Source organism: Ailuropoda melanoleuca, chromosome 14, assembly GCF_002007445.2.
Source record: "Ailuropoda melanoleuca isolate Jingjing chromosome 14, ASM200744v2, whole genome shotgun sequence".
In the NCBI taxonomy this organism is placed as follows: Eukaryota; Metazoa; Chordata; class Mammalia; order Carnivora; family Ursidae; genus Ailuropoda; species Ailuropoda melanoleuca.
In genome coordinates, this window is record NC_048231.1 from 93,693,570 (window position 1) to 93,721,229 (window position 27,660).

The 27,660-nt window shown below is 39.2% G+C and overlaps 1 protein-coding gene across 1 annotated transcript; it reads left to right on the forward strand.

Annotated features, from left to right (window-relative positions):
• The first annotated feature begins 5,449 nt into the window (after window positions 1-5,449).
• On the forward strand, window positions 5,450-27,290 carry SERPINB11 (serpin family B member 11). The gene is made up of 9 exons (XM_034642844.1): window positions 5,450-5,534; window positions 11,631-11,750; window positions 11,888-11,952; window positions 12,853-12,912; window positions 14,078-14,206; window positions 16,710-16,827; window positions 23,274-23,416; window positions 24,136-24,291; window positions 26,386-27,290. The coding sequence occupies exons 2-9, from the start codon at window positions 11,648-11,650 to the stop codon at window positions 26,788-26,790; spliced, it is 1,179 nt and encodes a 392-aa protein (XP_034498735.1). The 5' UTR covers window positions 5,450-5,534; window positions 11,631-11,647; the 3' UTR covers window positions 26,791-27,290.
• The last annotated feature ends 370 nt before the right edge of the window (window positions 27,291-27,660 follow it).

A 27,660-nucleotide genomic window follows, 5' to 3' on the forward strand; every position in this document is an offset into this window, starting at 1 on the left:
ACGATTTTAAAAAGACAACATGAGGAATACCTGTGGTGGTGGAAATATTCTGTATCTGACCTTACTAATGTCAGTATACTGGTTGTGATATTGTACTACAGTTTTGCAAGGTGCTATTGTTGGGAGAAACTGGGTAAAGCATATGTGAGAACTCTGTGTATTAACAACTGCATTTGAGTGAGCCTACAATTATCTCAAAATGAAAAGTTTAAAATAGAACACTCTTATTAATGTATAATTTAAATATAGTGAAGTGTTCAGATCAGTCAGTTTAATCCATTTTGACTAATACATTCACTCAGGTGCACACCCTTTCCCAGGTAATCCTGCCCTAAGAGGAGCAACCACTGTTGTGGTTTTGTTTTTTCTTACTGTATGTATTTAACCATATGTACTTACCGTATACCTACGTAGTTTTTCGTTCCCTCAGTCTGGCTTCTTTCACTCAGCATAATGCTTTTCAGATTGACCCACTGTTATTGTGTGTATTGGTAGTTTGTTTCTTTTTAATGCTTTGTAGGGTTCCGGTTACGGATGCGTCCTAGTTTGTTCCCACTTTTCTTGTTGGACATCTAGTGTTTAGGTCTTATGTTTAAAGCTACTGTCAACATTCTTGAAAAAGGCTTGTGGTGGAAATAATGTTTTCATTTCTCTTGGATAAACACTTTGGAGAGGAATTTTTAGATCGCAAGTTTAGCTTTTTAAGAATCTGACCCTTTTCCCAAAGTGGCTGTACCATTTTACACCCCCACCAGCACTATAGGAGAGTTCTGGTTGCTCCACACCTTCATTAACATTTGGTAGAGTTGGTCTTTCGTATTTACTCATTCTAGTGGCTATGAAGTGATAGGTCTTTGTGTTTTAATTTGCATTTCTCTAATGCCTAATGGTATCGAGCACTTTGTCATGTGTTTATTCACCATTCATACATATTCTTCAGTGAAGTGTTCAAAAGAACTCTTCTTTTGAAAGAGTTGCTTTATGTCAGGAAATATTTGGCCATTTATATCTCTTTAGATTTTTGGTTTGTAGGTGTTTCTGTGTTCCATGGACCTACACTTTTTTCAGGTGTATGCATGGTGAATATTTTCCCCTAATGTGTGACTTGCCTAGTTTTAAGTAGTGAATTCTTCTTGACTTACCTGAGTTGCTTATTATAGTTGAAAGGCTCTTTCTGTGTCTAGTGGAAAATTAAAAAAAAATGCCTAGTTTTAAGTAGTGAATTCTTCTTGACTTACCTGAGCTGCTTATTATAGTTGAAAGGCTCTTTCTGTGTCTAGTGGAAAATTAAAAAAATAGCATCGTTGATTATTTTTCTTGGGTCCATGCCTCATGCTCTTTCCATTTTGTCTCTGGGTCTTTGTGAAGAGCTAGGAAAGTGCCCTAGGTGTTGTTTTCAAAACTCTTGATTTTCGCATAATATGACTTCTTTTGAAAGAGTTGCTTTATGTCGGGGAAAGTAAGAGTTCTAGTTTCACTGAAAACATCATATTTTTTGGAAACGTCCTGTCAGAAAACTGAAACTTTTACAAAAAATGGAGATTGGTTGGGTGATTACATTCCAAGGATTGAGGAAGCCTAGGAGTGGGAACTTACAAACCACAGCAAAATGCACCTGTCAGAATATCATTCTCACTTTGTATTACAAATCATGTGTGGTTCCAGCCTCAACTGGCAGTCAGTGAGGACGCCTTTAGTCTTCTTGATCCACTTTTCAAAACCTTCTCCACTTTTCCAAACCTTCATGTCTTGCCCTATCTCAGTCTGAAACACACCCTTTCCCCCTCCACTCAATAAAAAGATGAGCAGTTTAGTTTAACAAATAGTTATTGAGTGCTTACTAAATGTCAGGTATTTAGCAAAAAATATGGTCTTTGTCCATAAGGAATTAACAATCTAGACAAAACTTTTAACTCATAAATGCAAATTTATTTAAATATGTATCCATCCTTTTTTGCTGTACTCTTGTGTTTGGGAAGGACTATCTCTCATTTTGCATAAAGTTGGTTCTTCTACCTGCATTGCATCTTGCCTCTTTATATCTCTTTGGGTAGCTTTTCTTATCAACTTTTCTCTCTTTTCTCTAACAATAGCCACTTGTCCATTTTTTCCTTTTTTTTAGTACTTCCTTTAGTATCCAGATCTGCATCAAGCTGCCTTATGGACCTTTCTTAATTCTGTGTCTAGTTCAAGTAAATGCCGGTAAATGTATATATTTACTATAGTCTCTCAAGAAAATGCCAAAGAGGTGGGGTTGCCAGATAAAATATACAGACCACCCAGTTAAATTTGAATTTCACATAAAGCTTTCTTTAGTGGAAATATGTGCTATACATAGTATAAATTTGTTCCATATAATATTTGGGATATACTTATACTGTAAAACTATTCATATAACTGGGTATCCTGTATTTTTACTTGCTAAATTTGGCTACCCTACAAAGCAGGATGACATAATGCAAATGAAAATTCCAGAAGTTAACATTCTCCATCCCTTTCCATCTCCCACAACATAGAGCAGATGGTCCCAAAGTCTTCCCTACCCTCTCTTCCATGCTAAGCTCCCAAGAACAGCTAACTCAGTCTAAACAGGATCTGCTTTGTCCAGATTCCACAGTACATCTTTTACTTTTTTGTTTTGTACTCATTTTCGCCCATCACTCATTATCTCCATTGAAACCACAGATTCTGATCCTGGCTCAACTGCTCTTTTAACCTCCTTCCTCTGGGAAGGTTGTAAATCCATATCATTCATTGTTTTTCCCTTGTTGGAATAGGCTAAAGTCACAGATAAAAAGTTCTGCAACTTTGCTTCTTCTAGCATTCTTACGTCACAACTTCTCTTCAAGGGTGTGTTCTTTTCTAGTATGTTCTGCAATGCATTACAGCTTAGATTCTTCCTTAGAACAACATTAAGGCAACTTCTGTTAAGGTTACTTATGCCCTCTTGGTTGCCTCCAGGTTCTTTCTTGAAATTTTCCTGTAACTTCTGATGGAGGCTGTCATCAAGATGGCCTGCTCAAGGTGAGGGAGTAACTGGGGACTGAAATCCAGCATGTACTCTGCTCTCCAGCCCATGCTAACTGTCCTAGGCTAAGAGGTCCAAAAATTAACACCCTTACTTCATCTGAGTCCTAAAAATATTGAGAGCAAGTTGAAGAATTCAGGCAGATGGGGAATAAAATATTTATTACAGGTCAAGATAGGTTGAAAGACAGGATTAGATATGAGCCAACAATGGATTCTAATTCTGGTCTGCTGAAATAGACAGATATACAACCTATTCATAGAAATTACTGGACCCTCAACGTGGAGCACTGCCCCAAGAGGAACCTAGGGCAGGAGGAAAAGACCAGCGTGTGCACTTCCTTTGGATAGCCAGTGCTCCCCATGAGGAAACTGGCAGCTTCTCTCCCAAACCTACCCACAGGCAATGTCATGGATTAGATGTGTTGGACACCTATTGTGAACCACTTTATGTGCTGTCACCCCACTTCCTATTCTAGCTGCTAGTGAGCCTGTCGGTTCTGCACAGGCTTTGAATGCCTTTGTGCACTGCAACCTGAAAATACCTCTGTCCATATCTTGCTTCTAGCTCCAGGGCTTTTCTGATGCTTCGTTGTGGGATGGGCATGCTTGACATGTGTTCAAATACAACCTGAGTTTGCACCCATGAGTCACCTTTGACCAATGGGGATGAAAGCTGGTGGATTAAGTGCTTCCCTCATTTTTCCTCTATGTGGACAGTTCTGAGATACATTTTAGAAGGTTCATGGGAGCAGGTACCAGTGGCTAGCTCAATGTATTAGCTTTCCCTCTTTTCCTATACCACTTGTTTCTCTTTTATTCCCTGAGATCACTTCCTGCATTAATTCCAGGCCTACAAGACTTTGTCTATGGCTCTGTTTTCAGAGAATCCAGGCTGAGACACTAGGGAAGGAGGGGTGGGTGAAAGAGTAAAGAGAGGCAAAGAGTGTTATGTTAATAGGTGTCCTTCCATCTGGAAGAAAAAATCAAATGGAGTGTAAGAAGTTCTTCTCTAGTGGGTAAAATTACCCGGGTTTCCATCTAGACTAAGGATGAAAAAGATCTTCTTTGATCAGTACAATTCTTAGATAGTAAGAAAGCTAAGAAAATTAGTCTTTTTCTTGCTGGATCTGAAAGGAGATGAAAACAAGTTGAAGAGGTGGAAGGTGAGCCCTAACCATGGATATGAGGCTTCCAAGTGATGGAGACCCCCAAGTGATGGAAAACACTTGCTCTGAGCAAAAAAAAAAAAAAAAAAAAAAAAAAAAAGACTGGACAGATTTACGACTTTTCTTAGTTCTGTGTGATTAGTCGTATACAACTGTTTTTATGAGAATCTTATGGGCATAGTGGATATTAGGGCCGTAATTTTAAATCTACTTCCTCTAGTTCTTGTGTCTTTTACAATAGTTGAGGTGTTTTTGTTTTCAGGTTTTATTTTTTAAGTGATTCCTACACCCATTGTGGGGCTTGAACTCACAACCCTGAGATCAAGAGTGTCATGCTTTTCCAACTGAGGCAGGCAGGTGTCCCTAGAAGGGTTGAGTTTGACTAAAGGAGATCCTAGTGCACATCTATGATGTGCAGAAAAATCACTGGCCGTAAAAGACTTTCTGTTGTCATAAGTGCAGTATGGTCTGCCATCATAGTTGAAGTTTGGGCAGTGGTATCCCCCTGGGGAGCCTGGGCTGTGTATTACATGGGCAAGAATAGCCTCTGGGAAGCTAGGCTTGTCTCATAGTGCTGATTCTGGCTACTGCACAGCCTAAACAGTTTTTGTCTCCAGCTTTGATGTCTACCCCTAATCTATAATCTTTCTTGCATGGTGCTGAATCATACCTCTGAACTCACTTCAGTACAGGTAGCTTGTTGCTCCTACCAAGCTTTTAAACTGAAACCACAGAATAAGTCCTGCTTGAGCTCATTGTTATGTCCTTTTTATGGGACAAGAATTACCTGCCAGCAGAAGCTCTTCACAAAAACATATACTCCATGCAAGAGAGCTTGGAAAATCTTGGGATGAATGGGCCTCAGGCCAGGAAGCATCCATCATGGCTAGAGTCTTTCTGTCACAGCTGGAATCTTTCCTTTTGAATCACTGTCTGCCATGCATACTGAAACAGCAATCTTCGGAATTTTGAATATGGTGCTGCTAACTTGAATGTGTCCCAGTTATTCTTTTTAGAAAGACAGCTTATTTTCTTGAACAGAGATTAGGCTTGTAAATGTGTCCTCATTAGCAGGGCAGAAGGAGGTTAAGAACTGGGCACTTCTCCAGAAAGCCCTGGCCATCCCGTGCGTGTCCTGGATGCAGAGAAGCTCTGGGTGGCCCGTAGAGGGACATCCTTTTCAGGGCTGTCCTTTCTGCCAGGCGGATGTAGAGCTGAATCACTACGGACACAATGGGAAGGGAGGGGCAAAAAGTAAAGGCTTTATATTTCCTCTCCAGGGACACAGCTCCCATCTCACCTGCCAAATTGTCCACTTCACCCCGGAAAGCAACAAAGGTAAAGAGAAGTATTTCTGTACTTCATTATTTCAGCTGTGCTTGTTGTCCGAGAGGAGCAGATAAGAGCAGTATACTGTGGCAGCTGGACTGGTGTGTAATGGGCCAAATGAGCGTGAAGATCGTTTTTGGATTGAGGGTGTCTTTTGCTGATCTCTTGATGAACACATTAACATGTTTGCAATACCTTAACATTGATGGTGTGCATTTTTAAAATCCTTGAGGCAGGCTGACTGAATTTCAAACCTCTGATTTGTTTAGCAAAATAGATCCCTGTTGATATTTTCTACTTACTAATAACCCTTATTCAGAGTAGAGCTTGTTGCACATGGCTCTGGCTTCTGTGTGACAAAACTTTTCTTAGTTCCTTAGAAGGTCTTAACTGCACTGGAGTGACCTTATTAGTAACTTAACATGTTGGGAAGAATGCCTTACAATGTTCTGTCCTCTTGCAATACTTTAGTGGCAGTATCCCCGCTTAAGATATGTTTCTTCCTCACATTTCCTGAACAGTTCTTTTTTCTAGAAATCCCCTTTCTTAACCTAGAAGGGCTTCAGCCTTGGGCATCCTGTTGCTGTTTTTCTCCCATGACAGCTTCCAGGTGACACATTCCTTTTGCTTAGGGGGGGGGGGAATTTTCTTCATCTAAAAGCAGATAGAAAAGTACACTAAAAGAAATTTTCTGCCATTACTTCCTTCTTCTTGAGCTCACTCCAAAGTCCTTCTGTGGGTCTGTGCATCTGCAGTAGGGTTCTGTGTGTCTTGGGACTTCTGTCTTTCGTGGCGTCCTTTTTTCTGAAACCAAATGCATAATATTAATTAGACTAGAAATTATCAAACATTTATACTGTTGATTTCTCTAGTACATACCCATTGTTGGGTGATTGTGCAAGACACGGATGACTTTACAGGTAGGTTTTCCCTGCCCTCAAGGAGCACTAAGTCTAATGAGGAAGACTAACATATTCAGTGAATAAGAATCTGTAAATTCGTCCACACATTTGTGTCTCGGTGTCTCACAAAGACAACTACTCGGGTGTAGAGGAAACAGTCAATTCAGGTTACCAGATAAAATCCATTGAACACCAGATTAATGTGGATACTCTGTTGTGCTAACAGCCGGAAGGGTGAAATTTTGGAAAATGAATGATGACAGTAGAGCTCTTAAGAGCTAGGTTAATGATAGTGAAAACTCTGTCTTGCAAATAAATGTGCCAAATACCAAAGTTCATGCATTAATTTAAATTATGTATTCCCAATAATTTTTGAGAAAAACCTTAACCTAAAGCTTTTCTTCTTGGTGCTATGGTTAAACGCTTGAGGAGCTAGAAGATCTTATTGTGAAGTGAGGGAAATAATACTCTATTTAATAACCATTAACTGTTAGAGTACGCCTATCAATGCCTTGTATCTTGGACACAATTTCTTAATTTTTCTGGTAACATGCTATCCTTATAAAATAGGGATAATAATGATAATGCCATAAAAATAAAACCATTTTATCTCAAATAAAAGCTTATCTGAGTAGTATCCAGTGGCAAGTGGAAAGAGCATGGGTTTCAGAACAGATGGACTTGTGTTCAAAATATGGCTCCCCCACTTACAGTGTGTGAATTCCCAAACCCTCACTGCCTTGTCTGCAAAACTGGGGTAACACGACCCATCCTGTAGGACTTAAATTCTGAATGATGTATACAGTGCTTGGCACCTACACGGACCCTGCCATTCAGTCATTTCCTTTACGAGGCAATCTCACACAGGTGTGTAAAGGGGTGTGTGTGAGGGTGCTCCCCACAGCCCTGTTGCTGTCGTGTGGGGGAGGAGGCCATTGGGTGCCTGTCTCTGGGGAGTGGACAGGCAAAATGTGAAAGCATGAAAACACAGTACTGACAAGTTACAGGTGATGTTTCCAGAGTAACCTGGATGAGTACTCAGTGAAAAATAAATTATTTAATGTAAGCTCATTTATGAAAATGAAAAAAATGCATAAAGTAAAGAAACATTTTTTAAGGACATGGGTAAATAAAAGAATGTGCTTTAAACAAATTATACGTGTTGTCTCTGGGGATGGAAGAGAAAGGAAATGAATTGGGTTGAAGTCAATAAGCAAAAAAGAGAATTGTGGCCCAATGATGGCTGTGCCAAGAAAACCAAGGGGTGTGATTACTTCAGTCCCTATGCTTGTGGTTAAAAAAGAAGAAAGAAACAAACAGGTTAATAATATAAGAGTGAATAGGGTGCCTGGGTGGCTCAGTTGGTTAAGCGTCTGCCTTCTGCTTAGGTCACAATCCTGGGGTACTGGGACTGCGTCCTGCATCAGGCTCCCTGCTCAGTGGGAAGTCTGCTTCTCCCTCTGTCCCTCCCCCCGCTTGTCCTCACTCTCACTCTCTCTCTTTCACAAAAATAAAAATTTTTTAAAGATTTTATTTATTTATTTGACAGAGATAGAGACAGCCAGCGAGAGAGGGAACACAAGTAGGGGTAGTGGGAGAGGAAGAAGCAGGCTCACAGCAGAGGAGCCCGATGTGGGGCTCGATCCCATAACGCTGGGATCACGCCCTGAGCCGAAGGCAGACGCTTAACCGCTGTGCCACGCAGGCGCCCCTCACAAAAATAAATTTTAAAAAATCTTTAAAAAATAAAAAAAAATAGGAGTGCATGGCTCACATAGGTGGTCATATCCCCATACTCTTTTCCTAGGTGCCTCCATAAATGTAGGGCTACTGTAACTCTGCTATGTAGGCAGGCTTTTTATAATGACAATATGACATAGATTTTAAGAGAATAAATTTACATTTACTTAGAAATGTGAAATCTGAAATTGCATTCTAGAGCCTGACTCCATTAGCTAACAATGTATACTGAAATGCAGAATGCAGTATGAAGAGTATAAGGTTTGGACATGCTTCATTGTTGGACCAAAATCGGTTTCTTATTAAAGTAACTAAATAAAGAACTTTCAAGGATGTTATTATTATTAGACCTGTTACAGAGAGCTCTATTAAAATTAACTTGAACAGTGTCCTGTTAAAGGTATATACTAGTATTTTCATTAAATAAGATTAGCACTAATTTTGTGTTATACCTTTAAAAAAAACCATCAGGAGCAAAGAAAAATACAGTCCAGTCTGATAATGTAACTGCTAGGTTCTATTATACTATGCTGGGTGGTCTGATGAGTAGAATAGGTAGCTCTCGTCCTTAATGATTATTTTAAGACAACCAGTTTCAATTACAGGGATGTGTCATCACCATTTTTTACCGTATAAATTTGGTGGGTCATTATTTTGAAAGTCTCCAAGTGACGTGTTTCCTTTCAGTCTCTCTCTGCCTGCGAAATGCTGAGCTGTGCACTGTCCTCCCTGCCCCAGATCTGAGGCCTTTACCCTAGGCTTGGCTTTGTTTGGTTTGTAAGGCACAAAACACTATGTTTTAGTGACAGGTATGACACTAATGTCTAAATCAGTAAGCCAACAGAGTCACACCCCAGAGAACACATTTCCAGTGAGCTCAGCTCAGATATATACTGTCTGAAAACAAGGCAAGTTAGTAACTAAAATAAATATACATGGGTGGAGGTAATAGACTGGCTGTCTGTCATAATAGCCTAGAGAATACAGGCCTAGACTTGGATTCTACAAGAGTGCACACCTGTAATCTAGAAGATGAGAGGAAGAAGAATGAAGGAGTTCCAGATCACTGGGGGACTAAATGAGGGAAAAGATGTAGCTGGGCTAGAAATGTGTGAATGTGAGGTATATGGGCTAATTGGTTCTAGCGGACAAGGGTGTATAAAGAAATCCCTAACGAAAGTAGGGATGCTTTTAGCTGCAAGTAGTGGAAGGCTTGATTAAAATGAGAAAGTATAAGGAAACATCATCTTACATGACAAGAAATCCCAAGGTAAGACAGATCCAGGGTGGGTTAATCTGTCTACTCAGTTAATCCATCTACTCAGTTCTGTCCACCATTCTTCTTTGACATCTCTCTTATCCTCTTGGGCTGGCTATCACAGTCCCACAAATAGCTGTCATGATAGTTAGTCACATGAAGACAAAACAACTCTGAGAGGAAGAAGAGGGCTGGCTTCCCCCATGAGTCTTTTATCAAAGGGAGGCCTCTTCTAGAAGCCCTGCAGTGACTTTTTGTCCTTATTGGCAAAAATCATGACACTTATTTCCCTCTAAATTTGAGGAATAATTGAAAAATATAGGGGCGCCTGAGTGGCTCAGTCGTTAAGCGTCTGCCTTTGGCTCAGGGTGTGATCCCAGGGTCCTGGGATCGAGCCCCACATCAGGCTCCCTGCCCCCCTGGGAGCCTGCTTCTTCCTCTCCCACTCCCCCTGTTTGTGTTCCCTCTCTTGCTGGCTGTCTTTCTCTCTGTCAAATAAATAGATAATATCTTAAAAAATATATAATATTATATATTTAAAGGGTACAATGTGATGATTTCATGTACATAAGCATTGTGGAATGTTTCCCAAGATCACATCCATCACCTCACATAGTGAACTGTTTTTTGTTTTGTTTTGTTTTGTTTTTGGAGAGAATGCTTAAGATCTACTCTCAGCGTCTTTGAACTATACATTACCATAGTATTAACTGTAGTCACCATGCTGTACATTAGATTCTCAGAACTTCTTATAACTCAGTCTGTACCTAATTAGTCACTAATGGGGGTAATTACCTCAATTGGCTTAAGCCAATCAAGGAAGTACTTCTTCTCTGAAGTAGATGGCTAAGAGAAAGCTGCTTCATGAGATCTGTGTTTTCTTAGCAGAGAAGAAGGGAAGGGCTGAACAACAGGCAATTTTTTTACTGTGCCATCTGGGGAGAATTTGAAGGTGTCTGGAAATAGAGAAGTATTCTCCTCCTATGAGGCTGTGAAGGTGGGTAGTCTAGTGGGATAGCATTTCATTTGGCTGAACTTGTGTAACTTGAGAATTTCTTTTTTTTTATTTTAATTTTTAAAAAAGATTTTATTTATTTATTCAACAGAGATAGAGACAGCCAGTGAGAGAGGGAACACAAGCAGGGGGAGTGGGAGAGGAAGAAGCAGGCTCATAGCGGAAGAGCCTGATGTGGGGCTTGACCCCATAACGCTGGGATCACGCCCTGAGCCGAAGGCAGACACTTAACTGCTGTGCCACCCAGGCCCCCCTGAATTTCTTTTTTTTTAAATATTTTATTTATTTATTTGAGAGAGAGAGAGAGAGTGAGAGCATGAGTTGGGGGCAGAGGCAGAGGGAGAGGGAGAAGCAGACTCCCTGCTGAGCATGGAGCCAGATGCAGGGCTCAATCCCAAAACCCCGAGATCATGACCTGAGCTGAAGGCAGAGGGGATGCTTAACCAACTGAGCCCCCCAGGCGCCCTCGCACGAAAATTTTTCTATACAAATTCCAGGATGAGGGGGGTCTTATGGCATGGACAGTAAGAGCACAAAGACCTAATTCCTTCTGCTCTTTTGCTGCAGAACAATTTTAAATGTACACAAATGATAGTGAGACAGCTTTGAAATACTGGTTGAAAGGAACAGATTCTTCTATTCATTAGAATCTGAAACTATCGGGAATTCCCACCTCTAACATTTACAGATTTCTCAAAAACTATGAATTNCAGACTCCCTGCTGAGCATGGAGCCAGATGCAGGGCTCAATCCCAAAACCCCGAGATCATGACCTGAGCTGAAGGCAGAGGGGATGCTTAACCAACTGAGCCCCCCAGGCGCCCTCGCACGAAAATTTTTCTATACAAATTCCAGGATGAGGGGGGTCTTATGGCATGGACAGTAAGAGCACAAAGACCTAATTCCTTCTGCTCTTTTGCTGCAGAACAATTTTAAATGTACACAAATGATAGTGAGACAGCTTTGAAATACTGGTTGAAAGGAACAGATTCTTCTATTCATTAGAATCTGAAACTATTGGGAATTCCCACCTCTATCATTTACAGATTTCTCAAAAACTATGAATATGTAATTTTTCATGAAACAGTGCACTCAGACTCTTAAATTCATGAAATGTAATAACTGAACTCTATAGATTATCTGTATTTCCAAGTGATATTCTGAGATTTTTTTTCCCCATCTGTTCTCAGATACTGCTGGGCATAAAATGGATTCTCTCAGCACAGCGAACGTTGAATTTTGCCTTGATGTGTTCAAAGAACTGAACGGTAACAACGTAGGAGATAATATCTTCTTTTCACCGCTGAGCGNTTTCCCCATCTGTTCTCAGATACTGCTGGGCATAAAATGGATTCTCTCAGCACAGCGAACGTTGAATTTTGCTTTGATGTGTTCAAAGAACTGAACGGTAACAACGTAGGAGATAATATCTTTTCACCGCTGAGCCTGCTCTATGCTCTAAGTATGGTCCTTCTTGGTGCCAGAGGAAACAGTGCAGAGCAGATGGGAAAGGTATGGAGCACAGCAAAGATTTCCCCATAGCCTAGAGGTCTTCATGCACCCCTGTGGGTCAGCCAAATGCTCACATCTTTATACCAAGGAAATTCTGCCATCTTGTGAAAGAAGAAACGTTTAGGAAAATCGTATTTCTTAAAAATGAATAATGGCTTAAATAATGCCATAATGATAATGCAAATATCATAATACATGCAGCCCAGTCTCTTCCTTCCCATCGGTGCTCTCATGCATACATTTCTGCAGTGTGCTTTTAGAGTTCACTTTTTCAGTGATTTAAATATGACAGAGAACACATATGTGGTACTGTTCTTGCCGTCTGGAATTTTAACTTGAAATAAAACTTAATGACACTTTAAAAGCTATCAAGTTTTTAAAAATATTCATTAGTACATTTGAAGTTCATAAAAGCCCTATGTAGCAGGTAGGGATTGTTATCCCCATATTGCAGATGGGGAAACTGAGAGGGACTAAGAGAAAAGGGGTGCTTTTCTTGCTCTCAAAATAGGTATTGTACTGGGACACCATGTAATGTTTTACATGACCCCAGATGGGCACTGTCATAGTAAATGGCCTGAGAATGGTAGGAGGGGGCAGAAGAGCCTCGTGGACAAGAGCTCCGTCCTGAAAACTGACAGATGGTAGTCGGGGAATATCTTTCTTGAGCTCGGGTTTCCCAAGCATGAAACGGGGATAATATTATCTACTTACAAAGCTGTTGAGAAGGTTCAGTAAGATATGTGAAGGCTTAGTTCAGTACTCAGAATATGACATCACTAAATGTTAGCTGTTATTGTTGGTCTTTATCTGAAATGGAAAAACAGATGCTTGTAAATACTCACTTTTATAGACTGTATGTAGCTTTTGATGCCAGTCTATCCCTCTTTTTTTCCGTAGGTGCTTCACTTTAATCATATTGCAGAGTCATTAAAACCAGAGTTCAAGGACTCAGCTAAGGTATGATAATATCATTGCTGAGCTGTCAAATGCTCTTTAACATAAGGGCACCAAGAAATTATAGCGCACAGGTTGAGTAACAAATCTTCTATTTGGCCCTTAAGGGAGTTAGCAGTGTCTCCCTCAATCTACTCCTTTGGTCTTCCTGATAATTGCTACGGCCTGTAGAGTTAACATAATGGTAATAAGGATAATAATGATGAAAGTCCTCCAGATTTTATCACACAATTTATTGTCATCCTTGCTCAAACTTTCTGTTTTTTTATGGACTGCGCCATAAATCTTAATATGGGATTGAGTCTGCCAGCCTTATCTACAGATTGGGAGATTTTTTCAGTGAGGGCACTGAGGATGGACCCTGATGTTTGCCTTATAGTTAGACCCTGGGAAAACAGGACCTGATGCTCCCCAGCCGACATTGCCTGGGACCATGGTCTCTGCTCTTTTCTAGTAGGAGAATTCCTGTAGACATCAAAATTATATAGAATTCACACATGAAGATGGTCGTGTTTGATTTTGATTGATTGAGAAAACGCATAAATGCCTGTAGGTTCACAGAACCCCACTTGTTGTGAGGAGTTGAAAGCTCGTAGCTTGGGAAACGTTGCTTTAGGGACTGTAGGTATACCCCTGTAATGTCCTTGAGTTTAGATGTATCAAAGTTGTAGGTGTAACAGAATTGCTCCTGTGATGGGTGAGTAAGGTCAGTTCGGTGAAGGGCTGAAGTGTTTAGTTACATGGTCACACAGAAAACTGAGGCATTGAAAGTAGTGTGATAGAAAAGGGAGATGATTCTGTAGGTGCAGGGATACCAATAAAACCTGGATCATTGCCCTGAAGACCCCACTAGGATCTCTTTATGAAAACTTGTGCTTTTGGACTAACCCATTGGGGTCAGCAAGTGCTTATGTGTTTTGCAATAGCTTATAGTCCTGCACACAATCTGTGAGTAGGGTCACGGAGTGCTGAGATTATTGTGCTAGAGGAAATCTAGAGAAGGAACATGCTTTAAACACTCCACCTCCTTGTTTGTTGGTATTCTCTACCCTTATATTCAGAGGCAATCATCTTGCTCTCTACTTATTGTTTTCACATTATTTATAACCCTCCGATGGCAAGAAATCAAGCAACTTAATACTCCATTCTTTGTTTACTGATGCTTCAGTGCAGCCAAGCTGGAAGGATTCATTCAGAGTTTGGAGTCTTATTCTCTCAAATCAACCAGCCAGACTCTAACTATACCCTCAGCATGGCCAACAGACTCTACGGGACAAAGGCAATGGTGTTCCATCAGGTACGTTCATGTGGAATGCTGGTCCACAACTCTCTTGGCATCCTCTATGTTCTAAATTTCACACCATAAAATCAGTGAAGAGTGAGAAGAGCTACATGACATTCATCTTTAAGAGATTAAATTTGAGCTGACTTAGAGTTTTAGTGGAATGATTTTACGAAACTCCCATTTAAAGTTGTGAAATATCACATAAAAACTTTATTTCTGCAAAAACCACCAAAGTTGTCCAAGAAGCAAGTTCAGGGATGAAGCACAAAACAAAGTAGTTAAGAATTCTCTTGTGGATCAGAAGAAAAATGGCATGCATCTCTCATCTCTTTTTCAAAGTTTCTTAATGTCAGATTACTAAGAATCAGTGGAAAGTACACTGGACTGGGAGCCCAGAGATCTGAATTCTGTTCCTTATTAGACATATGACTTTGGACAGTCACTTTTATCTTTATTAAAGTGAGAGAATTAGACTTAAATTCTTACTAGCTTCAAGATTCTAACATTGTTTATAACATTTCCCAAAGGTATTATAAAAATGCAGTTTTATTGAGTGTTTACTATGTGCCCTTCACTCTACTTAATACATTATAGGTATTATCACATTAACTGTCACACAGTCCTAAAGCATAAGTATAAAATAGCCATTTTGCAGTTGTGAGGCAGATTCTGAAAAATCCAGTTGACAAAGGTCTCAGAGATAATTAAGTGGCAAAGCCTGAATTTGACCCCTGACCAAATCCATCTTCCTGTTTCAATTGCTGTGTCGTCCTGCTGCGATAGAGGTGAAATGCTAGCCTCAGTGACATAGCTTTTATTTGACCGGTTTTATTTACATGCCAGCTGGGGGAAGCAGGATGAAGTCCTGAACTTGTAATGTTTTTCTCTAGTCTGGTAGTGCAGTGCGTGTCTTATAGTTGATTGTCAGAATTTCCTTCTATTGTCCTAAAAACATAGAGGGAATATTTTATGGAGTACCTGCTGAAGTGGTAGGGATGAACAGTCATGGTCCCTCAAGTTGGAACACTCCTCTTACCCCTCTGTCTCCCCAAAACAGTGATCTGGACATAAATAGCAGAGAAGTGTTGATTTGGGGTAACGATGATTGCATCTGTTCCTGAAGTGTGAAGCTCCTCGTTAGTATCATGAAGATTGTCATGATCTGTATCATGGACGAGATATTATTATCTGGAAAAACTTTCATCTCATGGGCTAAGCATGTTCCAACCACAGTTGGACCAGCTCAGGACAAGAATCATCCCGAGGCCTAGATTTTGCCCTTAGCAAGCTTTCTTTTTGTTCTATACTGGAATTTAGTCCCAAGAGAACCGAGTGAAACAAATGGCAAAGCCAAATCCCAGGTGGCCCTTTTCATACTTGTCATAGTTCTAAATNGAGATATTATTATCTGGAAAAACTTTCATCTCATGGGCTAAGTATGTTCCAACCACAGTTGGACCAGCTCAGGACAAGAATCATCCCGAGGCCTAGATTTTGCCCTTAGCAAGCTTTCTTTTTGTTCTATACTGGATTTAGTCCCAAGAGAACCGAGTGAAACAAATGGCAAAGCCAAATCCCAGGTGGCCCTTTTCATACTTGTCATAGTTCTAAATCTTGTATCATCCTGCTCAGTTCATGTTGGGGTGCTGGGTCCTGCTGGACTATCGAGGTCTGTCCCCAAGTTCTCAAGAATGGAATTGCAGGTAGTTTCATTTGGATCCATGTAGATCTGGCTGCTGCCTCGGCAGTGAGGCAGTGGAAAGTTCCCACTTATAGGGATCAAGGGGCATGGGTGGTAATCAGTGGTGGGTCCAGAATGTCATATGGGGGCCAATTTGGGAACTTGGTTAAAAGGGAGGGCTAGGTTCTTTATACTGAATTTGCACACTATTTTTACTTGGATAGTATAGGTGAATAAAATAATGAGTTCCTTAAGATATTTTTGTTCACATTTTACATAAAGTTGAAAAAATGCCAATTATGTACATCAGAGAATATTGTTACTGTTTTATTTATAATGACTTTTGGGGAGGTTGATATATATATAATACACACACACACACACACACACACACACCATGGGGAGACCTAACTCTCCATTAGACCTCAAACAAGCAAAATGTACTCACTCTGGTCCTTACTTAAGTAATCACTCTAGATCTCAGTTTTGCAATCTAGAACACATAGGGCAGTAACTCCCATTTGTCTGCTTTGAGAGGACAGAGTAGTGAGAGTGAACTGCAACTTGCCATTTTGCTTTGAGCATTTTAGAACGAAGAATGCCAATGATATGACAGAAGAAACAACCAAACATTTCTGATCATTGCTTTTGGAAAGCTTTTTGATTTGAAATCCATTTGTTTTATTAAGAGTAAATACATGTGGATTCTGCTTCCTCGCAGATGTATATACATGAGCTGCTTTTGTGTCTGTGTGGTAGATTTTAGAACACATAGAGCTGTAGGCTTTTGCTTCCCTTACACTATTTTTTGTGTGATTGTCCTTTATTTTACAGCAATATTTAACTTGTTCTGAGAAACTGTATCAAGCCACACCACAAACTGTTGATTTTGAACGGTTTCCAGAAGAAACGAGGAAAACTATTAATGCTTGGGTTGAAAGTAAAACTAATGGTAAGAATAAGTCCCACATGTGTCTCCAAACTTTATTCACACTGTTTTGATAAGCTCCCTGAGTCAGTGTTAATAAGGAAGCTGGGTGAAGTCCAGGACCCAGCATAGGCAGGTCAAGAATGGAGGAAATGAGGGATTACTTTGAAATATTTGTAAGTATCCTCTACAATCATTTGTCCTGACTGGGAGCCAAGCTTAGTGACTGAAAATGAGAAGAACACTATTTCTACTTTATGAAAGTGTTGTACATTCTGCAATTAAATTTAATTAAATTTAAATCTACCTTTCACGATTTTAAAATAAACCTTTAATTGTCAAATATTTCTTTAAAATTGGCGGGTTAAATGTTTGGATTTAAAGATGTATCCATTTCATTATTTAAAAAAATCTAGTTAAGGAAAGATTTGAAGAAAAACAAGTAGAGAGAATAATATAATGAATCCTTATTGACCCATCACTCAGCTGCAGGATTTACTACCTAAAGCCAGTCTTTCAGCTATACCCTCGCCCTTTTCCCACTACCTCTTCCAGGACAAATCCCAGAAACCATCTTTTTGTCAGGCTGTTTCCTATCAAAAATACAAGTTATTTAAAAGAAATTCCACTGCACCATTATGACATCTGTAAATTTAAAAATAATCATTTAATATTAACAAATAGGCAGCGAGTTTTTGTATTTTCCCGATTGTCTCTTTTTTTGTTTGAATCCGGACCCAAATAACACTTATACATTGCAGTTGGTCAGTATGTTTCTTACATTTTGACTTTGAAATTAAACTTTTTTGATTGAACTATATATACTTATAGAAAAGTCCAGACAGTCTATGTTTGCTGTTCAATGAATTATCACAAAGCAGAAATTATCACAAAAGTGAACACCCTCAGGTAACCTCCCTCTACCTCTACCAGGTCAGAGAAATAAAACATAGTTACTAGGAAGGGCACACTCCAAGGCGGCCCTTGTGCCTCCTCCCAGAAACTAACCCACCCTATTGCCAAACATTAAAACTTCTCTGACTTCTTTTACTGTGTATTAGTTCTGCCTATTTAAAGATTTCATGTAATTGGAATCATAAAGCATATATTTAGGGTTTTTAGGTTAACATTTTGTTTGTGAGATTCAGCCATGTGACTACAGGTTGGCATGGTTTGCTTATTTTCATTGACGTCCGTTTTGTCCTCTGGAAATACCTAAATGTATTCATCCATTCTACTGGGTCTTAATGAACACTTGGGACATTTTTAGTTTGGGTCTATTATGAATAGTGCTGCTATGAGCATTTGATGCATATCTTTTGTACATATAATGTATGTGATTTTGTTGGATGGATAGCTTGGAATGGAATTGCTGATCATTTAGGGTATATATATATTCAATTTTGGAGATACCAGTTTTCTAAAGTGGCTTGCCAATGCACTTGCCCAAGCAATGAATGAGAGTTTTATTTATTCCTCAACTTTGCCAACACCTGTTAGTCTTATTTAGTCATTGTGGTTGGTTTAATTTTAATTTGCATTTCCTTTATGAATGATGTCATTGGACATTTTTCATACACTTCCTATCTTCCTTCGTAAAGTGCCCATTTGCATCTTTTGCCTGTATGTAAGGATGGTTTGTCTGTGTTTTCTTACATGTTTTTAGGAGTTACTGAATACATGTGTTGCAAATGATTTCTACCATTTTGTATCTTCCCCTAATGGTGCCTTTGATGGATCGAAGTTCTTAATTTGAAAGGATTAAAATTTATCAATCTTTTCCTTTATAGTCAGTACGTTGGCATACTTTTAAATAAATCTTTTGCCTACTCCTAGCTCATGAAAATATTTTTATATGTTATATACTAGAAGATTTATTGTTTCCCTATAGTCAAGATTCATTTAAAAATTCATTCCACTCCACATGGACATCTAGTTGACATAGCACTGTTTATTGGGAAGAGGATCCTTTCATCACTACACAGCAATATAAACTTTATCATAAACTGGATGACCATATATGTGTGAGTCTGTTTCTGCGTTCAGTGTGCTCCGTTTGTCTACTTATTCCCTTGAAAATACCACAATTATAGTGGCTTTACAATATATCTTGAGAGCTGGAAGTGTTAAGTCCAATGTCGATCCTCTTCTGAGGCTGCCTTGACTTTGCTTGCTTGATCTTTTGCATTCCATATGTATTTTATTTATTATTTACTTATATTTGAGAACAGTTGATGTACAATGTTATATTAGTTGCAAGTGTACAACGTAGTGATTCAAGTTTATACATTATGCTGTCTTCACTACAGGTGTAGCTAGCATCTGTCCCAATACATTGCTATTACAATATCATTGACTGTATTCCTTACGCTGTGTTCTTTCCCTTGACTTATTCTCTATCCCCCTTTCCTCTTTGCCCATTTTGCCCAACCCCTGGCTCACCTCCCCTCTGGCAACCATCAGTTTGTTCTCTGTATTTATAGGTCAATTCTGCTAATTGTTTATTCATTTGTTGTTGTTTTAGGCAGTCATAAAAAGGGGTGAGATTGTGCTATTTGTGACAACATGGATGCATCCAGAGGGATGCTGAGTGAAATAAGTCAGACTGAGAAAGGCAAATACCATATGATTTAATCGTAAATGGAATCCATACACATTTTAAAATCAACTTGTCAGTGTCTGAGTTTAACATACTAGTCAAGGGGCGCCTGGGTGGCGCAGTTGTTAAGCATCTGCCTTTGGCTCAGGGCGTGATCCCGGCGTTCTGGGATCGAGCCCCACATCAGCCTCCTCTGCTAGGAGCCTGCTTCTTCCTCCCACTCCCCCTGCTTGTGTTCCCTCTCTCACTGGCTGTCTCTCTCTGTCAAATAAATAAATAAATAAAATCTTTAAAAAAAATAACGTACTAGTTGAAATTTTAGTTGGAATAATATAAATCGAATCTATACATTTGGAGATAATGGGCATTTTATAATACTCAGCTTCCAGTCCATTTCCATGAAGTTTATTTATTTAGGTCCCTTTAATTTTTTTCAATAACATTGTGTATTTCTCTATGTTAATATCTTGCGTGTCTTTTGATAAATGGTTTTCAGATATCTGACGTGTTTACTGAATTATAACTAATATCAGTTATGTCAAATTTTATTTCTTGTTGTAGAAGTATATAATTGACTTTCATATATTAACATTGCTGAGTTCTCTTAGTTCTAGTTTATATATTATTTTAGATTTTCTATAAATACAATCACTTCCTCTTCAACCTTTCTTGATTTTTTTCTTTTCTTGTTGGCTAGTGCCTGCTGCTGAATAGAAGTACTGATATGGGGTATCCTTACGTTGTGTCTTGTTTCTGGATTTATATCTTGTTTCCAAATGATTTTAATAATAATAATAATATGTATAAGTACAATGTTTGTTGCAGGTATTTTTATGAATATGTTTTTTTCAGATTAAGGAAGTTTCTTGCTACTTCTGATTTGCTAAGAATTATTTTTTTCTCTAGCACTGAGAGGCTAAAAGTAGTTCTAAATTCTTGGTCTTCGCTCTCTGCTGTGTTTCTCCTTTTCTAGGCTTGGGGCAACTTTTGAAACTTCATTATACTTTGAGGGAAAAATTATTCAGAACTCTCTGTTGAGCTCATCTGTCTGTGTTTCTCCTGTCTCTGGGATTTTTATCCCGTCCGTGTTGGTTCCCTGCTTCTTTGAACTCTATTTTTGGTCTTCCCAACCCTTTCATGATGTCGACAGTTCTACTCAGTTTCTGTGTCTCTTTTGTCACTTTCTGCTCAGACTTTTCGCCTCTCCATTGCATATGATTAGCGGTTGCTTCAGAAACAACCCAGTGTAGAATTTTTTTAAAAATGTATTCAGCTTTCCTTATAGTTCTTGCCAGGGATATTGGTCTGTTATAAACTACACTTTCATTGCCTAAAGAAATCTCTTTACATCTCTTTTGATCTTTTAATAATTTCTCTTTTGATCTTTTAATAATTTACCCCCCTTCTTTTTTCTTACAGAAAATTTGTTGAAGGAAACAGATATTTGCCTACATTTTCTCATAGTCTAGATGATGATGACTAACCTTGAAATGCCATCTAGTAATTTCTTCTGTTTTTATATTTCTCATAAATTGGCAGTTTGACCTAGAAACTTGATAAGATTCTGGTGATTTTTGCTTTTTTGTTTGTTTTTTACTTTTGACAAATATGCTTCATTGGAGGAGGTGTGTTTCCATCAGGAAAGAAATAATATCCGGATGCCCCCCCTTTTTATGATGTTAGTGGTCTTTGATGATAATTGCTTTGGTCCATTATTTCATCAGGAGTTTTAAAGTTGCAGGATTCCAATTCTTGCATTCCTTCTTTATAAGCTGGAATATTTCTATATGAGAAACTTCTCCTCATAAAGTATTTGGTTATTCTAAGTACAGTTCATATGAGAAAAACAAAAAAAGAATGCTGGATTCTTTCTCTTCGATACCACTTTCAAAACAACTTTTTTTTTTCCTTCTAGCATCCTTTGAAGATAGCTAATGAGTTTTAATTTTTTTAAGATTTATTTATTTATTTGAGAGGGGGAACAGGGGCACAGGGAGAGAGAGTCTTAAGCAGACTCTGCACTGAGCTTGGAGCCTGACACAGGGCTTAATCTCACGACCCTGAGATCACTATCTAAGCCGAAACCAAGAGTCAGTTGCTCAACCATCTCACCACCTAGGTTCCCCAGTCAATGAGTTTTCTTTTAAAGTATCATTATGAAATCATAAATTTAAACATTTTGGGATGTTTCAATTTATTGGCCCCTTTTAGTCAGAGGTCACATCTTTATATTGGCTCCTAAGTCCTTCTGATACTACCCTTGCAGAATTTGATAGCTTCCTTGCTTTCCAATTGAACCAGATGTTCCAGGCTCATGTCCTTCTCCTGACCTAGAATTATTTACCTCTCAAAGGAATCTGGATCATTTTAATGAGAAATGATATTTAGAGACCATAATCTGGGTACAAGAGTACTCGTTGATGCTGGCTTGGTTATTGTTTATAGGCCTTCTCAGTGAATACGTTTTTTAGATAAAATACAGTGTGATTTCTTACTGATATGACCAGTTCAAATTCAGATTCATAGGACTTTTACTTAATGTCCCCCTTTTTTATACCTATCTCTCTTTTATTTTGTGTCAAAAATCCTAGATTCCAGTGTAAACAATATCATTGCAAAATCACATCATCCAACATAAACACAGTCTCAAAGTAACAATACTAATAAAATATAACAGTAGCTTTAAAGACATCTTTTGCAGTTCTTTTTGTCCTTGTGGTAAATTTATCTTACTAGAAATATACAAATTACCATGTTGAAATCATCTCTGTCTGTGTGGTTATGCCACCAACTCGTTGTACCAGTAGTTTCTAAGGTTTATGAATATAGACAATCATATTCCTTGATACAGGAGAGAAGTTTATTGAGTAACAAAATTAGGATGAAATAACATCCAAGTATAAAGTTAGAGCTAACTACATTCATGAAGAGCATGTCAGTAATATAAAATAAATACTTCTCTGAGCATAAAGACCATGTTTCTAACATACTTGTTTCTTATTATTTCACTTACCAGTGATGAACTCTCAACAGTATTTTGTTGATTGATAGACTTATGAATATTATCCAAGCTTAGTAATAGGTGACCAGATTAAAATATTTATTCAGTTCTTTGTATTAAGTTAGAAAATGCTTGGAAAGGTCTACAAATTTTTCAGATCTGTTAATTTACTTAGAACAGTAGTAGAAAAATTAAGTTTAGAGTGATGTTCCAAATATCCCGATGTTTCCTATTGTTAGATTATATTCTAAAAAAGGTTTTATAAATTGCAGTGTACCGGGGTGAACCAAGAGAGCTTGGTGTTCAATCTGATTGGTATGTTTACAAAGCAAGGTACACCTTGTATATTTTTATGAATTGTGATTTTCAGATATGTATTTACTTTAAATCTTGGTATATACTTGTGACACACTAATTGCTAGGACATTGTAAGAATGAATGAATCTTTTGAATACTTAAAATATTTGGATGTGGTAAGGTGCTGGTAAGTATAAAGCCTGATAAATATTAAAAGGAAGCCATAAGAGATCATTAAAAATTTTCTAAATAAGCAGTAATATATAGGAGTGCATTGGATATAACTAGGCATAAGACAAGTTGATCATTAGCTGATATACTAACTATTCCCTAGATGCCATCTTCTGATTAGAAATAACAAAGCATTCAATTCTTGGACATAAACTTATTTGGCAAGGACAGCCTCGATGACCAGGAGATAAGTAGTTCTCCTGGCATCTCAAATTTAAAACGAGCCTTAAAAAAGAAATGGTTCCAAATTTCTAGTGACTCTTCAACTCTCTGTTGTTAATAAACCCAAGTTCAAATCCAAATACATTATCTGTTTTTTTTTTTTATCATTATCATTATAAGGAAAAGTCACAAACCTCTTTGGAAAGGGAACAATTGACCCTTCTTGTGTAATGGTCCTGGTGAACGCTATATATTTCAAAGGACAATGGCAAAATAAGTTTCAGGAAAGAGAGACAATTAAAACCCCTTTTCAGCTAAGTGAGGTAAGTATTTTGTTTTCAGATTGATGATAAGTTCCGAAGAATGCTATAATCATTTAAGGACAACTTAGCAAATTTTAGTGAAAATACTGGTTTAAGTTTCCAGAGGTTTCTTTAATTGTGTCTTTTATGAATTTTATTTTCATTTTTCCTCATAAGGTGATAGTAACTTTTCTCAAAGGGCACCTGACTGGAGCCTTTGGACAATGGGGCCGCCCTGGCAGAGAAGAGAGCCTGCTCTCTCCTTATTGTTCCCTTATCCACGCATTCTTTCCACATATGCTGTGGCTATTTTCTCAGCACAACAAAACTATCTATAGTGTTTTTCTCCCAGAGAGTCTCCAATTGGCTTAAAAAAGAAAATGATCCTATTTTTCCACATAAATTTCATTTTTCCACATAAATCATTTTAGGTGGTAATGTTGGCTTTGTTTGGGGGAAACATTATTGTTATTCTATATGTTACTATACATATATGTTTTATATAGAGATGATTATATATATTATTTGAACTAGTCAGGCTTTAACAATGATTTATTTTAAAATAAAAAAATAACCTTTGCAAAGGAAAGTAATAAAGGGTATACCCTATTGTTTATATTTTCCCCATGCCTTTGGTGTTAATGCAGATATTCATGTTAGGCAAAAAAAATCAGTGTGCATACATTTGCATGCATATAGGTAACTATTCTACCTACTTACAACCTTTTTTTAAAAAACAGGGTAAAAGCGTATTTGTGGAAATGATGTATCAAACTGGAACATATAAATTAGCCTTCATAAAGGACCCGCAGATGCAAGTCCTTGAGCTGCCTTATGTTAACAACAAACTAAGCATGATCATTATGCTTCCAGGAGGCACGGCCAGTCTAGAACAGGTAAAGACTGCTAATGTGCAGAGAAAGCATGTGTGCTCGTACCTGCCCTCCCCCAGCCATGTGTACCGCGTGATGCTAGTGTGGTCAGTCCCTACATCAGTCACACTCTGGGTTCAGTGGGATTGCCCCCGGGGCTGAGAGAGGTGCCTGTCTTCAGGACAGTGTATTTTGGGGGAATAATCTATTCCTACATCAAAGAGGGCACAAGGAGACAAAAGTGCTGTCTTGTACTAATACCACACCTACTGGTTACTTGACACTTGGGAAACATCTTTCTGTGGTAATGAAACTATAATGCTGCTTAGGGTCTTAGTCCACAGAAATCTGATGAAGCCATCTTCCCTCTCAGGAGCAGTTTTTCCAACCCAATTATACCATGCTTTCTGAGCTAACCACCCTTATTAGCATCCTGGTTTTGTGGGGGAAATGAGTGCCACAGCCACTGAGAACAGGTTGTGGTGGCAGGGGTTTGGGTCCAACCCCCTCTCCCTGGCAGCAGCCAACGCTGTCCGGCACAGAAGCAGGCAAGCCACTGATACGGAGTGACTACGCTTCCTCCCGGCCTTGCTGGGACTGCCCAGTGCTCCGCTGGAATGCCAGACAGTTTCTTGGGAGACCAGCTGTGCTTCTGGGATCTTGGGGAAGGTGGCCTACACCCATGGACGGGATGGCCACAGTCAGGGGTTTCTAAGTCAGGGAAGGAGTGTCTGCTTGAGGTTAAACAATGTGGCAGGTAGGTGGGGGATAGGGAAGGCTTCTTGAAATGCCTGAGCCAGGATGTATGTGTTTGGACCTCTAGGAAGAGAAGCATGGGCATGGCCATGAGAACAGGTGTGATACTGGTGTGGCCAATTCAGAGGGGCTTGAACCTCTGGTTGCCTGTGCTGGGCTGCCATGGGAAGATATTTGGAGGCAGACTGCATTTTGGAAGCAGTTTAGAAGTGGTCTTTATCAGCTTGTGTTGCATTCATTTATTTGTTCATTTATTCATTCATATACCAAACATTGAGCGTTTATGCTGAGAATTCTGGTGGGTTCTAGAACACAGACAAACGCATGGTTCCAACACAGAGTTATAAATATCATGTAACAAGTGCCACGATAAACTCTGCCGAAAGTCCTGTGGAAGTAGAGAGAGTAGAGAATGAGGAGATCAGGAAGGCTCCTCATAGAGTAATTTTGATGTCTCACTGGAGGAGGAGAAGTTGAGCAGTGGAACAAGGGCACTCTGTTGTTCTAACCAGAGCAAAGAGCACATGCAAATGCCCTAGAGGTATGAGGCCACAAAGCGGATTTGCATCATGAAGTCGGGTAACTTAGATTAGGGCAGAAAAGGACGACAGGAAAAGATAGTTAGGAAGAAAAACCACCTTTACTTTATGTCTGATTGTATATTGTCAGGATGAAGAGAAGGTGCCCGAAAGTTTTCAGCTCTCATAGTCGACTGTTGGGGTTTGGGATGCCATTTGGAGCTGTGGGGAGGGCTGGCTGGAGGGCGTCAAATGCCCAAGGGGAGAGCTTACGTGAAATTACGGCGCTGGGTGGAGGGTGAGGAGCCGGGGTGTGAGGCTGCATGGTTAGGCGGAGGCACGAAGGGGCGTGTAGAGCTGAGCTTCCGGGAGAGCATAGCGGAGAAGGACAGGAGGGAAAGGAAGCAGAGCGGAGTGCGGAGATGGTGGTGTCACAGAAGCCAAAGGAGAAGCAAGTTCATAACAGAGGTTGCGACAAAATGTTTCAGGTTTGAGAACCAAGAAGAAATGGTGAATTCACCCAGGACACACACAGACTCCAGAGACAAGAGAGGGAGTATAGGTGAAGCCTGCGTGCTGAGGGAGGTCAGGCAGAAGACTGTAGGATACACATTTGAGGTGTTGACTTATGAAACATGGATACACGATAGACAGTAGGACAGGGAAGATGTGGCTGAGTGCGAGACGCTGTTTCTTTTTTCCAGATGGGACTTGAGCACGTTTTCAAAGTAGGAGAGAAAGCAATACATTGAATCATTCCCACTGGGAATTATAAAACAAACAGCATTTAATACAGAGAGCTCATGTTTGGCTCATGTGGACTCATCTGTGTTTTGTCTCTCAGATAGAGAAGCAGCTGAACACAAAGACGTTTTACGAGTGGACCAGCTCTGCTAACATGGTGGAAAGGGAACTTGAAGTACACATTCCCAGATTCAAACTTGAAATCAAGTATGAGCTAAATTCCCTGCTAAATTCCCTAGGCATGACAGATATCTTCAACGAGATCAAAGCTGATCTTTCTGGAATATCACCAGTTGATGGCCTGTATTTATCAAAGGTCATCCACAAGTCATATGTGGATGTCAATGAAGAGGGCACTGAGGCGGCAGCAGCCACTGGGGACAGCTTCCTCGTGAAAAGACTCCCCATCCGGGCTCGGTTCCTGGCGAACCACCCATTCCTGTTCTTCATAAGGCACAGCCCTACCAACACGATCCTCTTCTGTGGCAAGCTTGCCTCTCCCTAAATAAAACAGCTTGAGCAAGGCTCAGAGTCACAAGGAGGTGCAGGGACAAACCCATGACTAAAAGCAGTTCATCCCTCACACACCTCTGTACCTTACTTTTCTCATCTGCGAAATGGGCCTAGGATCTCTCTCAACTTATACCTTGAATTGATGAATCTTAAGATTATGGAAATCATGGAAGAAGGTACATTTACAAAAAGCTCCCCTAGTTCTCTTATCTTTGAAGCCTCATTGAGGTGCTAGCTGGGTGACATAATCAAGTCAATGAGACTAATTTTAAAGGGTTAGATTTGTTTGACTTGTATATATCCATGATCTCTTGAATAAGTGACCAATCTACCTTCAGAACGCCAATTCGAGGGCTTCAACTTTGATTGGATTTTTAAATATTGTAATTTTGCTTGCATATGTAGATACAACATCATGAATTTTAGCTCAAAATTCTGTATTCACTACAATAAATACGTAAAATGCTTTCAATTCTTTAAAGATTTTTAATATACCACAGCAATTAAATGACTTATGAAAGGAGACTGAATAAGGAGAAGTCTAATTCAGTGAACATTTTCATGGAATTTTTGGCCAAATATTTTCAGCCCTAAATTAGAATAATAGATTTTTCTTTTTGCCTCCCTCCCTTCCTTTGTTCCTTCCTTCTTTCCTTCACTCACTTTTCTCTGTCCTTCCTTTCCTCCTCCCACCTCTCCTCCCTCCCTTCCTTCTTCCTTCCTCCCTTCCTTTCTCTCTCTGCCTCCCTCCCTCTCTTTTTTTCAATAATGCAGTGAATGAAAGTTCAGAATAGTAAAAAACAGAAGTCAGATTTTTATTAAAAATGATTTTTATTTTAAAAATTTGAGAAAACTTCTTAAA